Genomic DNA, 13,492 nt, shown 5'->3' on the forward strand with positions numbered 1-13,492 from the left:
CAGTGAATGTGCATGAGTATACAAAGGGGTACTATCTTGCAGATGGTATTTACCCTTCTTGGTGTACATTTTTTAAGAGCATCAAAAAATCCAAAACTAGAAAACATATTGAATTTGCAAAGGTACAAGAGGCTGCCCAAAAAGATATTGAAAGAGCCTTCGGAGTTTTGCAATCTAGATTTGCCATTATTCGTGGTCCTGCTTGTTTATGAGACAAGAAAACCCTGAGCAACATTATAACATATTGTGTGATTCTTCACAACATGATCATCGAAGATGAGAGGGACATGAACTTGGAGTTCTTCTACGACAATGTCGGTAGCTGTATGAAGCTAACTAGAGACCCTGAGCGCATACAAGCATTCCTTCAGACATACCGGCAGATTGAAGATGCAAACACCCACCATCAGCTTCAGGAGGATATCATCAAGCACCATTAGGAGAGTCATGGCCAAAGGCATTGAACACCATTGACAAAGGCACCGGCCAATTTTACATTCATTTTATTTAATTCATGTGTGATCGGTATCATTGCTGTATTCGGGACAATTGTTGTATTGAGTTACTCCGTCCGGAAAAAGTTGTCCACGGTGTAGTACATTAGCATTTTTACAAAAAGGACCTTTGACTTTTAAACATCACACTAATTACCCCCTCTCCTTCCTCCATCCCCCGTCGCCCGCGGCAGCACCGTCGGCACCCAGCCCCAGCCACCATTGCAGCGCCCCTGCCCACCTGCGGCGCCGCCCGCCTGCGGCGCCCCTGTGCACCTGCGCCTCCGCTGCTACTCACCTGCGCCACCCGCCGGAGGGAGAGTTGCCGCTTCTGCACCTCCACGCACTTGACCAGGCCATGCGGCGCCCTCTAGCAGGCCATGCGCCGCCCAGGAGCCGGCCAACTAGCCCACCGACGAGCAGGACCTCCGCCGGCCACGGGCAGGAACTTCGTCGTCCACCCACGAGCAGGACCATCGCCACCCAAGACACAGCTTGCCGGCCCCGACTCCGCTGCCTAACGGCGCCGCGCTGATCCGCTTCGGCCACCAGGCTGGTCCGCTTAGCCGCCGGCAGCTGGTGGTGGTCGCGGTGGTGGACGCCTCTACTGCCACCGTTGCTGCTTGTGGGCGACGCCGACGCCCCCGATCCCCCCACCCCACCACTATTGCGGACGGCTGGTACTCCAATCCCCGTCCCCGCCCCCGCCTCCACTGAACTCTTTGTGATCCTGAAATTTATTGTTGCTGTCCTCCCGATTATCCTGAAATTTCGTGTTGCAGTTCGTGTTGGTTGCTGACCTCCTGATGATGATGTCCAATTGTCCCCCTGTTAATGTCAGGTTGGCTGTTAATGTCAGGTTCAAAATAAATACCAAATGTTAATGTCAGGTTCATCTTACTCTAAATTGATGCATTAAGTGTGTAGATCATCCAATAGGTGTTCAGTGTTGAAGAAAAGTGAAAACTGAAACATACTCCAATGTTATTTCTTGCAAAAACTGAAAAGATTCATTACTCCAGTGTTGAAGAAATTCAGGAGTATTTCTTGTTATACAAAAACTGAGAATGATGATGATCATTGCAAAATCAAAATAAGTGGACATACACTGCATATGGATGAAAATTCAGTGAACACACATGGAGTATGCAAATTTTATTGATAAAAATGCACAGCACAAACGAATACTGGAATTATGCATCTTCCCAACATCATGCAGAACCCAAGTAAAATGGGAATTTTGTTCACAGGTCATGCATGCTCTGTTGGAACCTGAATTTTGTTCACAGGTTATTCAACACAAGTAAAATGGGGAAAATCTTCTTGTTATTCAACACAAGCAAAGAGTACCAACAAATTCTCTGAATGAATATTTCTAAACAATTTACACAGGTGACAAGATTTACCAAGTTGCATTTCAGGCTTATGACGAAGCTACTCCAACAGTTAGGAATTTTGCCTGCATGGAGTATTAATCAGGGTTTAGAATTGGAGGTCACAAGGAAACGATTACAGAATGAAAAATCAGTGAGTAAATAAGATTACAGAATAAGAATAAGAATAGGGGCTTGGGGATGTTCCTCTGAATTTTGGTGTGTCATGTTTCTTTAAGGAATGACCATCTACTTTTAATCTCTCAGAATAAGATTACAAAAAAGTCAGTTTGATGTACTAGAATATGATCGTGTTCAGTAGTGATCACTGCTTGTCAAGGAGTAGTTTGATGTTGATCATAGTCTTACTTTTCAGTGAGCTCTGTTTTGTGCAAATAGTGTCATGGTGTGCTACTGAAAACTGTTAAAAAGACCAATCAAAATAAAAATGGAGATGATCTAATAGGTCATTGCTCATGATGTGTCCAGTAATCATGTGTCTAGTAATCATTGCTCATGAATAGGAGGGCCATCATGTTCCTCTAGTTACCAAAATGAACAAGGAGTACTTTTAATCTCTATTTTTCCCTTTCTTGGTTTCTTTGCTTTTTGTCTAGGATTCTTCATGGTTTTCTTGTTATGATTATATGCTAACAATTCATCTTGTGTATACTCTTGTTATGAGATCAAATAGGAGCACACAACTATGGATTTGAACTTGATCCCGGAAGAGGAGGATGAAGCTCAACAAGAAGAACAAGCTCAGCAAGGTGGCACTATTGATTTGAACTTGATCCCGGAAGAGGAGGATGAAGCTCAACAAGAAGAACAAGCTCAGCAAGGTGGCACTATTGATTTTAACTTGATCCCGGAAGAGGAGGATGAAGACATTGAATTGAATTGGTTTCCTGAAGAGGAAGAAGCTCAAGAGGCACAAGAAGATGCATTAGTGGAAGAAGCTCAAGAGGCACAATAAGATGCATTAGTGGAAGAAGCTAAGAGGCACAAGAAGATGCAAAAGTGGGAGAAGCTCAAGAAGCTGATGCACAAGGCAACCCAAGAGGGAAGGACCTGACAGACAAGGAGAGATATGGTGTTTACTTTGCTCTACGAGTAATCGAGCTTAGAGATGGACAAGTTCACCTGTATGACAGGGCGCTCATTGCGACTATGCCGAATGTTCACCTACGAACAGTTACAAGAATATGGAATCTAGCCAAAAGACAACTTGCAGCAGGCCAAGAAGTTGATGTTTCAAGCAAGAAGAATAACAATGGTAGGAAGAGGAAAGAACTAGATCTGTCGAGAACAGCTACAATCCCTTTGAACAAAAGAAGAACAATCCGTTCTCTTGCAAGGTGTTTAGGTGTTCCCCGATCAACCCTACATGACCGATTTCAGTTGCAAGAGTTGAAACGCGTCACGAGCACCATCAAACCCACCCTCAAGCCACATAACAAGATAGCGAGACTAAAGTTCTGCCTATCCATGATGGATGAAAGATGGATATCAAGTCCTTGGCCTAGTTTCAAGCCAATGACAAATATGGTCCACATCGATGAGAAATGGTATGACATGACCCGAGTGAAGAGTAGCTACTACGTACTGCCTGGAGAAGAACAACCAAATCGAACTGTGCACAATACTCATAGCATTTGGAAGGTAATGTTTCTAACAGCTGTGGCCAAACCTCGCTACAATGAAGATGGGGAGATGACATTTGATGGAAAGCTTAGCATTTGGCCGTTCGTGGTAGAGACCGAGGCGCAACGAACAAGCCACAACAGAGATAGGGGACAATAGAGTTGAGGCCGGTCAATGTTACTAGACCTGTGTGCAGAGATTACCTGATCAATAAAGTAATCCCTGCCATTCAAGACAAATGGCCTGACGGTGACGAGGACACAGCGATCTTCATTCAACAAGATAATGCAACACCGCATGTCCTCCCTAGTGATGCTGGTTTTCTAGAAGCCGTGGCACAGATAGATCTGGATATTCGACTATTGCAACAACCACCGAATAGCCCTGAGCTCAATGTTCTAGATCTTTATTTCCACTGCTCCCTCCAATCCCTAACCGACTGCAGAGCGCCTATGAATATACAGGAACTGGTATAGGGTGTAGAGGAGGAGTTTGAGAACTACGATGCCCATAAGCTGTTCAAAAGCTTTATGATGTTGCAAGCAGTCATGGTGGAAGTGATGAAAGATCAAGGAGGAAACAATTACAAGATGCCGCATCTGCATAAGGAACATCTACAGAATGCCAGAGAGGAAATAATCGGTGTATACTGCAGTCCTGAGCTAATTACTGACAACAAGGCCATTATAGAACAAGGAAATGAGTAGTTAGAGAGAGGAAAAAAGAAAGGGAAAGGGAAAAGGAAAAGAAAGGATAGGAGTATGTGATGTGTCATGTGTCATGTGTATGTATTGTGTCATGTGTATGGCTTGTGTCATGTGTTCAATGAGAAAGGATAGAAGTATTTGGATTTATTTGAATTTAGTTAAAATGACAACAGTTTTCAGTTTTCAGTTTTGGCAACAGTATAACATATTGTCAGTTTTCACAGTGTGTGTGGTTGCTGTGGAGCAAACTACACACATTTATTTTCTACTCCAGCAGATGTTCTGGAACATTTATTCCCACCTCCACCACCATCTTGTCAATTTGACAGTGTGTGTATGGAGTAGTTTTGACAGCAGTATAACCACTCATTCAAAATGAGGAACAACAAATTACTCTAGTAATGCTCCAATAGTATCATTCTGATGTATGTCAATCAGTATCTTATTCTAAACAATCTTGGATTTATTTACAATAGTAATTCCGATTCGCTTAATTCTGTCTGGGAGCTACAGCCAAGAGTAATTTGATGGAGTAAGAAAAATTTGATGGTAGGTTAGCTACAACCAAGAGTAATTTGATTCGGTGTACAAACAGAAAAACGCCAAGACTGTATCTAATTTGATTAAGTGTTAAGAACTTGAGCTCCTTACCGAAAACATAATGTACAACAGTTTGGCCACGAGTTTGAAATCACATGAATATTTTGACACTATACACTTATTTCTCGAAATGGTGCCATGGCAGCCATTTCTATTGCTTCATGCCAGTACAACAATCAAGGATTGAAAACTCAGTACACTGTGTACTCCAATTTTTCTACTCCTGTCAGTCCAACAATGCAAAATGTTCAATTCCTGGAAGTAGAATGATAAAATGTGTGGTTCTGAACTCGAAAATTATTCAGGTGTTTTTTTTTTCTTTTTTCAGTTTCAGCAGAACTTGAATCTAGCAGTCTGAAGCATTTTGAAACAATGACAAAACACTTGATTGCAGTCTGAAACAATGACAAAATTACTTGCCACATCATGAAACAAATGACAAAATTACTTGAAAAGGAGTACTCCATTTATCTACCTCTGTCATGAAAGGAGCACTAGACAGCAGCAGTAGTACACTAAGTACTGTCGGCTGCCCTCTAACTAATTCATTCATGGATGATTTTAATCACTGACTCATCCTGCTAGATCCATCACTAAAACTAATTAGTAATTTAATTTATCTGACATTTGCTAGTTGAGAATAAATGTTCACTCTTATCTCACATTTGCTAGTTGAAATGCATAAATTCAGTTGTTCAAGTTTCAGTCTAAGCTAGAATTTCTAGTTTACACACAGATGTTGTCAGGCCAAGTGTGATGCCCTAGTGAGACTGAGGTTGCAGCCAATTAGGTAAAAATAGGATGAGCTGCTGAAGAAATTAGCCAATTAGCCCATTGTGTCCCCAAGTGTGATCCCCTAGTTACACACAGATGTGGTCAGGCCAAGTGTGATCCCCTAGTGAGATTTGTCTGCCATGGTTTGCTAACTGAAGAAATACCAGTTGGCCGGCATGCAGTCTTAAGCAAATGTCAGAAGCAGCAAATTTCAGTAAAAAAATCAGTTTTGACTCATAAATCATGGAGGGGAATTGAAGGAGGGAAGCTTAACCTGCCAAGAAGACGCCACCGTCGTCGTCGAGCTCGCAGTACAGTATGTGCTGGGATGGTGGAGCTCGCAGTACAGAAGACGTCTCCGCCCCCATCGAGCTCGCAAGCTCGACGGGCTCGTCGGCTACGTCTCTCGCCGTCTGGCCTTGCAGCCACCATATCAGCCTCGCCGGCGCCGGATCTGAAGCAGCCGGAGCAGAGCGCGAAGGTCACTAGGGAGGGGGGAAGCTAGGAGAGGAAGGCAAGCTGGAGCTGCGCGAGCAGGAGAGAGCGGCGGAGGAGGCAGTTGCGGCGGCGGTGAGCTGTGGCGGTGGTGGGCGGGGCAGCTGCGGCTTCTGTTGGAGGAGGTCGGAAAAATCGAGGCTTCTCCTCGCTCGGGGAAGCAACGCAGCGGAGGAAGAGGGGAACAAGGAGGGAGAGCAGAGCAGGGAGCTGCGCGGGGAATCTCCGGCGACGCCGAGCAGAGGGCTCTGGCAAGGGAGAGGAGCAGGGGGAACCGGCGGGGAGAGGAGCGGGGGTGGGGGAGTGCGTCGTTTGTCAGGAATACAGTGAGGGGATTTTCGCAAAATTACCACGGAGACAACTTTTCCCAGACAAAGGGAGTATTAGTTTTATTCGGTGATTTGAATAAGGGGGAACATCCGCCGCCTTAGTAGCCGTAGGATCGTTAGCAAGCCAATCGTCTGATCTTTTTTCATTGAGCGTGCATCAACCTTTGCAACAAAGCTTGTGTTGCGCTCCTGCCGAATTTTTTTTTTCTGAAACAAGGCCTGTGTTTCAAAAACAAGATTTCTGTTATAGAAAAAAACCTTTGCTCTTGCCCCGTTGCAACAAACGTAGTGTTGTGCGCTCGTTCCCTTGGCAACAAGAGGCCTGTTGCACAAACAAAAAAATCCCCCTCACACCAATGTCATCAAATGTCTAACGGGCATTTTTACATTTTCAATATAGATTATGTTGTAGAATTTTTTGTAACAAAGAGCATGTTGCAGAAACGTCTGTAGATTTTTTCTGCAACAGAGTTTGTTATATAATATTTTTCGTAACAAAGATCGTGTTGCGGAACATCTATAGAATTTTATTTGCAGCAGAGTTTGTTATAGAAATATTTTCTGCAACAAAGATCATAGGTGATGTTGCAGAAATATTTGCAACACATATGACAATCATAGCCGAGTTGAAAAAGGAAACAACATCTAACTCAAGCTTACAAATGGTACAAAAGCACATGGATTAATTGTTCATCAGGTTTAGACAGAACCAATATTGAATATGGCAATAACATCTAACCCAACCATTGTTTTTTGCTGTCACAAACAAATGAATCGGTCTGATCCATAAAATCAACATCATGTGCCAAAAAGTTTACTAGAATATGACCACAAGGTTGTAAATAGAAGTTGAGCATGTTCAGAAGCGCATTTGTCCACCCGAAACTTCTTTTTTAACAGAAGTTGTGTTGCGGAAAATATTTGTAACATAGGTCATGTTGCAGAAATATTTTTGGGCTTCGCTTTGTTGCAAAATTAGACCCTCGTAAACAATTGCAACATCACATTTGTTTCTGAACACATAGCCTTTGTTTCGAAAGCGTGTTCGATAAAGGACGACATGCAAGCCTTCATTTGAACGCGTGTCATGCAGCAGAGGTGGCGGACGCGGCCACTACGATCCGCCGGATGACGGTAAGCTTTTCCCTTTGAATAATTATTGTAATTTGGATTCATAATATTCACATTTTATGTTATTTGAATTCATATTACTGTGTAAATTATGCGTCAAATTCATAAAAAACCACACGTTTTGCAGGCTGCAGCCGAACAAACCCCGCATCTGTTCCGCTACGGGCAGTCTGTTCGGTTGCTGTAATCGCGTATAAGGGTCAGCGATACAAGGGTTCAGCAAATCGCGTTTTGTGTATATACTGGTTTAGTTCAAGTCGTCTTGTGGTTTGGCGCTATGCCGTTGGGGTTTCTGCCGCCGGTGCTTGCGAGCAGCTGCCGGTGGTTGCCGTCCTTGTCTTCTTCTTCGTCTCCATGGTGGAGGAAGGGAGGAGGCGCTGGATCTGGCGAAATCCCTCTCAATAAGCTCGCGGGTCTCTCAGATCTGCAGCTCAAGCTCCTTCTTCCCCACTTCTCCTCAAGCTGCCATGGAGGTGGACTGGAAGAAGAGGAAGAAAGGGGATTTGGCTGCTCTATCCTCTCTGCATGTCCTTGAAGCCCAAGTTTTGCAGCAAATGGTTGGGGATCTTGGTGCAGAGGGCACCAGGAGGTTCTTGCCACTGCGCCGCTGTATCTGCTGGTCGAAAGGCGACCACTCGGAGTTCTGGCGACGACGTTCGGCTCCTGTATTTCCTCCTGGCCGCCGAGCCATATGGGAGGCAGTTTATCTGGTTCTTTGTCCTGGTATTTCCATGGTCTACCTCCGGTTGTTTGCCGACGGTGCTGTAGCCATTCCTTCACCCCAAGTGGTTTCGTCCCCGGTGGTGGTGGGATCGGGCCAGGATCGAAGACGGCGAAGAGGACTCGATTGCTTTTCATTTTTGTTGTCTGGGGTCCTATCTGCAAAATGTCCGGCCTGGGTTGTAATTTTCTTTCTGTTGGGCCTTTCTGTAATATGTTGCATGCTTATCTAGTATAAGTCTGGGTCCTTCGGGGCCCTTCTTGTGTTCAAAAAAAAAAAGGTACACTAGGCTGAGAGCTGTGTTGCTGATATGACGGTACCAAAACACAGGCAGCTCGCATTTCTTGATTGCGTATATAGTTGTCAATTTGCAAACGAGTTGCCTTGCCAAATACAGTATACCGGAAAAGTTCACAGCATCTGGAGCTACAAAATCGGTTTGGTCCCACTGTTCCAAAAAAAAAAATCAAGCACAAAGTTCCTGTATCTTGGAACAGTTCTCTGGAAATGATAGAGGCACAACAAATCCAAAATTGACAGCTAAAAAAATAATATTGCCGGTATCATTTTCCCTCAAATTTTAGTAACATCTTAAATAGAGCACAAGAAAATGTCAGGGACTATGATTCTTCATTCTTGGCCACCAATCTAATGTTCTTCCCGTCCACAGAAAACCTGGAGCTCGAAGCTATCTACAATAAACGAAACAGTACAAATGCATCACTGAGCAAGAGTCCAATCTAGGAGAAAATAGGTACTCCCACCGTCCCGAATTACTTGTCGCTCAAACGGATGTATCTAGCACTGAAATACATCTAGATACATCCATTTGAGCGACAAGTAATTCCAGACAGAGCAAGTATTTAACTGCAATTTTATCTTTCATGCTAATTACCTTGTCCATCAACAGAGCATGCAGCTGTTCCTTATCTTTCAACAGACCACATTCTAAAACTTCCCTGATAACTAGCTTTTGTAGCTTCTTTAACTTCATAGCTCCATCCGAATTCTGTAAGAAAACATCAGCTTAACTGTAACACCAGGTAGGAACAGAAAATTGACAAAAGCAACATCGAATATAGCTTTACCATCTCTAGTATCTTCGTAATAATTTTCTTCCACTTGATTTTCTGCTTCTTAATATCTTGATGATTGGCATCATTGACCAGTTCTTCTGCAGCACTTTTGCTCTTTGTTTTGAGTTCCGCTTCTCCATTTTCAGATTGTGTCGCCTCTCCAGTCTTCAAGTTCGATAAATTTTGTCTTTTTGCATTATCTGGCTCCTCCGAGGTTGTGCTATCTGTTCTCTTTCTCTTCACAACATCCTCGTCAGCATCTCTTTCACTGTCAGCACCCTTCCCGTCATTTAGTTCTGTAGATGCTGTTGTTGGTGCTCCACCAGTTTCCTTGTCGCTTGGAGTTTGTTCAGCTCCATTTTCTTGCTTCTGAGAAGCATGAAAGGCTTTTGCTTTTGCCCTATGTTTCCTGCCATCAGCATGCCCCAAGAGAGTTTGCTTGCTGGTGGTAGTTGTATTGCATAGGCTGATGCAAACCCAGGATAGTTATGTTAGAAGGCATGTTAGTGAAAACTGAGACTGCTTAAGCTGAAATGACCTGACTTCATGGTCAAAAAAGGGATTGATTACTTATCTAAACAGCAAGGACATGAGTGCTCTACACATTTGAAGTTTCCATAATGAAAAGATCCCCAAACTAGGGCGATCATGAAAGGCATTTGCTAATACAATCAATCAACAAAATATAATAAAGAAGTTTGACAGCTTGGGACTTATAAAACTTTCAACATTGCCTTATTTTGGTATGTTCCTATAGGGGCACCGCGTTATTATGCATCAGGCTCACCGCTCATGTATTTCAGAAATGTTCCAGTCAGGCTGTTCGTGAATGGTGACAACAGTACACAACAAACCCAAGTTATGAACATTAATTAAGCATAATATAAACTTCAACGATTTCAAATATATTAGTTCAGAGATGCAAATATGGAGCATGGTTTTACTACAGAACCTGCAAATACAATTGTATATATACTGAGGATCATGTTAGCATACCTGCAGAACCAAGGAGGGCGTGTCGACAACCCAACATTGATATCAACATCGGCATTTGGCTTTGGCTTGTCTGGCTTACCCTGTGCATTGCTGGACGGCTTGTTCAGTCCCTTGGGACCATACTTCTCCTGAAATGACAATAGATCAGAGAAATGAGTACCCACAGGACCGATAATTAACTAGCATTTGTTCCAATGTCTCTTACAGAGAACGCACTCTGAACAACCCATTCAAAATACTGATTTGTGCCCTGAACTAACCCTTCCGTGGTTTACAAACTGGGGATCCAGACAGGCCGACACAACAATTCACATTAAGAAACCTAAGCTAAAAATATACGTATATTAAAAGGCACACTTAATCGCCCCCAAAGGCTGCAACCTTACACGCCAATTATCCCAATCCAGCAACCAAAAAATACATGTTATCCAAATTGCACGACCATACATGTCACGCTTCATCCGAATCCTATAAGAGAAAAGTAAATTTCATAACAGGGAGAGAAGCGATGGAACTCACGGCCTCGGAGATGCACTGGGTGTGCGTCTGGACGGTGTCCTGGCCGAAGACTGCGCCGCAGTCGATGCAGGAAAGCTGCACAAAACCAAACCAAACAGTCGCACAATCGAATGTCAGTATCCCAATAAGCAAGCTAAATCCACGCGGGGGGAGTAGAGACGGGAGAGAGAGACGGCGCGTCACCTTGTAGGCGGAGCATGAGCGGAAGTGGCCGGCAAGCTTGGGCTTCTTGAGGTTCTCGCCGCAGTCTTCGCACTGAAACCAAACCATTGCGGCGTTCCGGAGGTTTCCGGAATGCGTCTCGGGGCCGGACCGGCAAGGTGCATGCGCTAGGGTTTTTGGCTGCGGGGAGGCGATGCGAGGCAAGAAGAGGTGAAGGGCGCAATCCAGGGTTTCCCCTGCGGCTGGGGGCTGGACCATTCATTCTTCCGGGGGAATGGCCCAATGGCCCTCTACGATCCATCTTGGGCTGGGCTTTCGCGAGCTAGTCAAGTCTATTTATCAAACACTAGCTATATCTCAAAACTTGCCTAACAAAACTACGTCTCAAAATTGTCTCAAAAAAAACTATGTCTAAAAAAAAGTATGTCTCAAAACAATTCTTTAAAAAAAATACTACTCCCTCTGTCCCAAAATAACTGTCTTAAGCTTAGTACAACTTTGTACTAGAGCTAGTACAAATTTGAGACACTTATTTTGGGACGGAGGGAGTATGTCTCAAAATCCCTCAAAAAAAGAAAACTATGTCTCGGAAAATAATAATCAAACACTAGCTCCAAAGGCCTATTCAGAACTCCCCAGGTTTCTTCTTAAGTGGTTGTTTGGATGAGGCCGATGTCGATGCTAGGCATCAGCCGATCGGCGCCAGCCCCCAACCAATCCCGTCAGAAACGTCTGATCAGGCAAAATGGCTTTATCCTCCTCGCATCGTGTAAACGAGATGGAGACCCCCCACCCCGCTTCCTTCCTTCGTCGGCCCAGCCGCGTTCCTCGCTTCCTTTCATGATAAGCGTCAGTGGGCTCGCCACCCGCCCCACTTGCATCACTGGATAGTCGCCCACACTATGTCATCGTGAGTGCTAGTTGCACTCTCTCCAGTCGGTTGCAACGCCGTGTCTCGTCGGGTCCAGCACCGCCCTGTTCCAGCACACAACGAGCCGACCGCAGCATCGATTGGCGCAAATTCCCACACCTGTCCGAGCACTGCCCCATCGTCGGTCACAGCCCCAACGTCGCCCTTGGGGTTGCAGCTGTTGGAAATATGCCCTAGAGGCAATAATAAAATGGTTATTAATATATTTCCTTGTTCATGATAATTGTCTATTGTTCATGCTATAATTGTATTAACCGGAAACCGTAATACATGTGTGAATACATAGACCACAACATGTCCCTAGTGAGCCTCTAGTTGACTAGCTCGTTGATCAATAGATGGTTATGGTTTCCTCACCATCGACATTGGATGTCATTGATAACGGGATCACATCATTAGGAGAATGATGTGATGGACAAGACCCAATCCTAAGCATAGCACAAGATCGTGTAGTTCATTTGCTAAAAGCTTTTCTAATGTCAATTATCATTTCCTTAGACCATGAGATTGTGCAACTCCCGGATACCATAGGAATGCTTTGGGTGTGCCAAACGTCGCAACGTAACTGGGTGGCTGTAAAGGTATACTACAGGTATCTCCGAAAGTGTATGTTGGGTTGGCACGAATCGAGACTGGGATTTGTCACTCCATATGAAGGAGAGGTATCTCTGGGCCCACTCGGTAATGCATCATCATAATGAGCTCAATGCGACTAATTAGTTAGTCACGGGATCATGCATTACAAAACGAGTAAAGTGACTTGCCGGTAACGAGATTGAACGAGGTATTGGGATACCGACGATCGAATCTCGGGCAAGTAACGTACCGATTGACAAAGGGAATTGTATACGGGATTGCTTGAATCCCTGACATCGTGGTTCATCCGATGAGATCACTGTGGAACATGTGGGAGCCAACATGGGTATCCAGATCCCGCTGTTGGTTATTGGCCGGAGAGCTGTCTCGGTCATGTCTACATGCCTCCCGAACCCGTAGGGTCTACACACTTAAGGTTCGATGACGCTAGGGTTATAGGGAAAGTTTGTATGTGGTTACCGAATGTTGTTCCGAGTCCCGGATGAGATCCCGGACGCCGCGAGGAGTTCCGGAATGGTCCGGACGTAAAGAATAATATATAGGAAGTGAGGTTTTGGCCACCAGAAGTGTTTAAGGCGTCACCGGTAATGTACCGGGACCACCGGAGAGTTTCGGGGGTCCACCGGGAGGGGCCACCAGCCCCGAAGGCTTGCATGGGCCAAGAGTTGGAAGGGACCAGCCCCTGAGTGGGCTGATGTGCCTCCCACCAAGGCCCAAGGTGCAACAAAGAGGAGAGGGGGAAACCCTAGGCGCAGATGGGCCTAAGGCCCACCATAGGGCGCGCTCCCCTCTCTCCCCCTCTTGGTCGCCCCCTCCATCCCATCTAGGGTTGCCGCCCCCTAGGGATGGGAACCCTAGAGGGGGCGCACCCTCCTCCCCTCCTCCTATATATAGGGGGGGTTTTGGGGCTGCCAGGGATATGAGTCTCTCTCTCTCTCTCTCT

General features: G+C 45.0%; 2 protein-coding genes across 2 annotated transcripts; both read right to left on the minus strand.

Annotated features, from left to right (window-relative positions):
* Positions 1 to 460: 460 nt before the first annotated feature.
* Positions 461 to 6,423, minus strand: LOC119276161. Its single transcript, XM_037557156.1, has 3 exons — positions 5,867 to 6,423; positions 1,901 to 1,953; positions 461 to 1,322 (listed from the first exon to the last, which is right to left on the minus strand). Exons 1-3 carry the CDS (start codon positions 5,958 to 5,960, stop codon positions 789 to 791), a joined length of 681 nt encoding a protein of 226 aa, XP_037413053.1. The 5' UTR covers positions 5,961 to 6,423; the 3' UTR covers positions 461 to 788.
* A 2,224-nt stretch (positions 6,424 to 8,647) lies between these two features.
* On the minus strand, positions 8,648 to 11,243 carry LOC119276162 (UBP1-associated proteins 1C-like). Its single transcript, XM_037557157.1, has 6 exons — positions 11,043 to 11,243; positions 10,860 to 10,934; positions 10,341 to 10,468; positions 9,357 to 9,810; positions 9,164 to 9,277; positions 8,648 to 8,960 (listed from the first exon to the last, which is right to left on the minus strand). Exons 1-6 carry the CDS (start codon positions 11,127 to 11,129, stop codon positions 8,889 to 8,891), a joined length of 930 nt encoding a protein of 309 aa, XP_037413054.1. The 5' UTR covers positions 11,130 to 11,243; the 3' UTR covers positions 8,648 to 8,888.
* Positions 11,244 to 13,492: the final 2,249 nt, after the last annotated feature.

This window comes from Triticum dicoccoides, chromosome 3B (assembly GCF_002162155.2).
Source record: "Triticum dicoccoides isolate Atlit2015 ecotype Zavitan chromosome 3B, WEW_v2.0, whole genome shotgun sequence".
NCBI classification, from domain to species: domain Eukaryota; kingdom Viridiplantae; phylum Streptophyta; class Magnoliopsida; order Poales; family Poaceae; genus Triticum; species Triticum dicoccoides.

Coding starts and splice junctions, on each gene's coding strand:
- LOC119276161 (XM_037557156.1), bottom strand. CDS start 5,960: ATGGGGGCGGAGACGTCTTCTGTACTGCGAGCTCCACCATCCCAGCAC. Junction 1,954..5,866: donor CGGTGGCGTCTTCTTGGCAG/GTTAAGCTTCCC, acceptor TACTCCATGCAG/GCAAAATTCCTAACTGTTGG. Junction 1,323..1,900: donor TAAGCCTGAAATGCAACTTG/GTAAATCTTGTC, acceptor TGACATTAACAG/GGGGACAATTGGACATCATC.
- LOC119276162 (XM_037557157.1), bottom strand. CDS start 11,129: ATGGTTTGGTTTCAGTGCGAAGACTGCGGCGAGAACCTCAAGAAGCCC. Junction 10,469..10,859: donor CCCAGTGCATCTCCGAGGCC/GTGAGTTCCATC, acceptor TTGTCATTTCAG/GAGAAGTATGGTCCCAAGGG. Junction 9,811..10,340: donor CGCCCTCCTTGGTTCTGCAG/GTATGCTAACAT, acceptor GGTTTGCATCAG/CCTATGCAATACAACTACCA.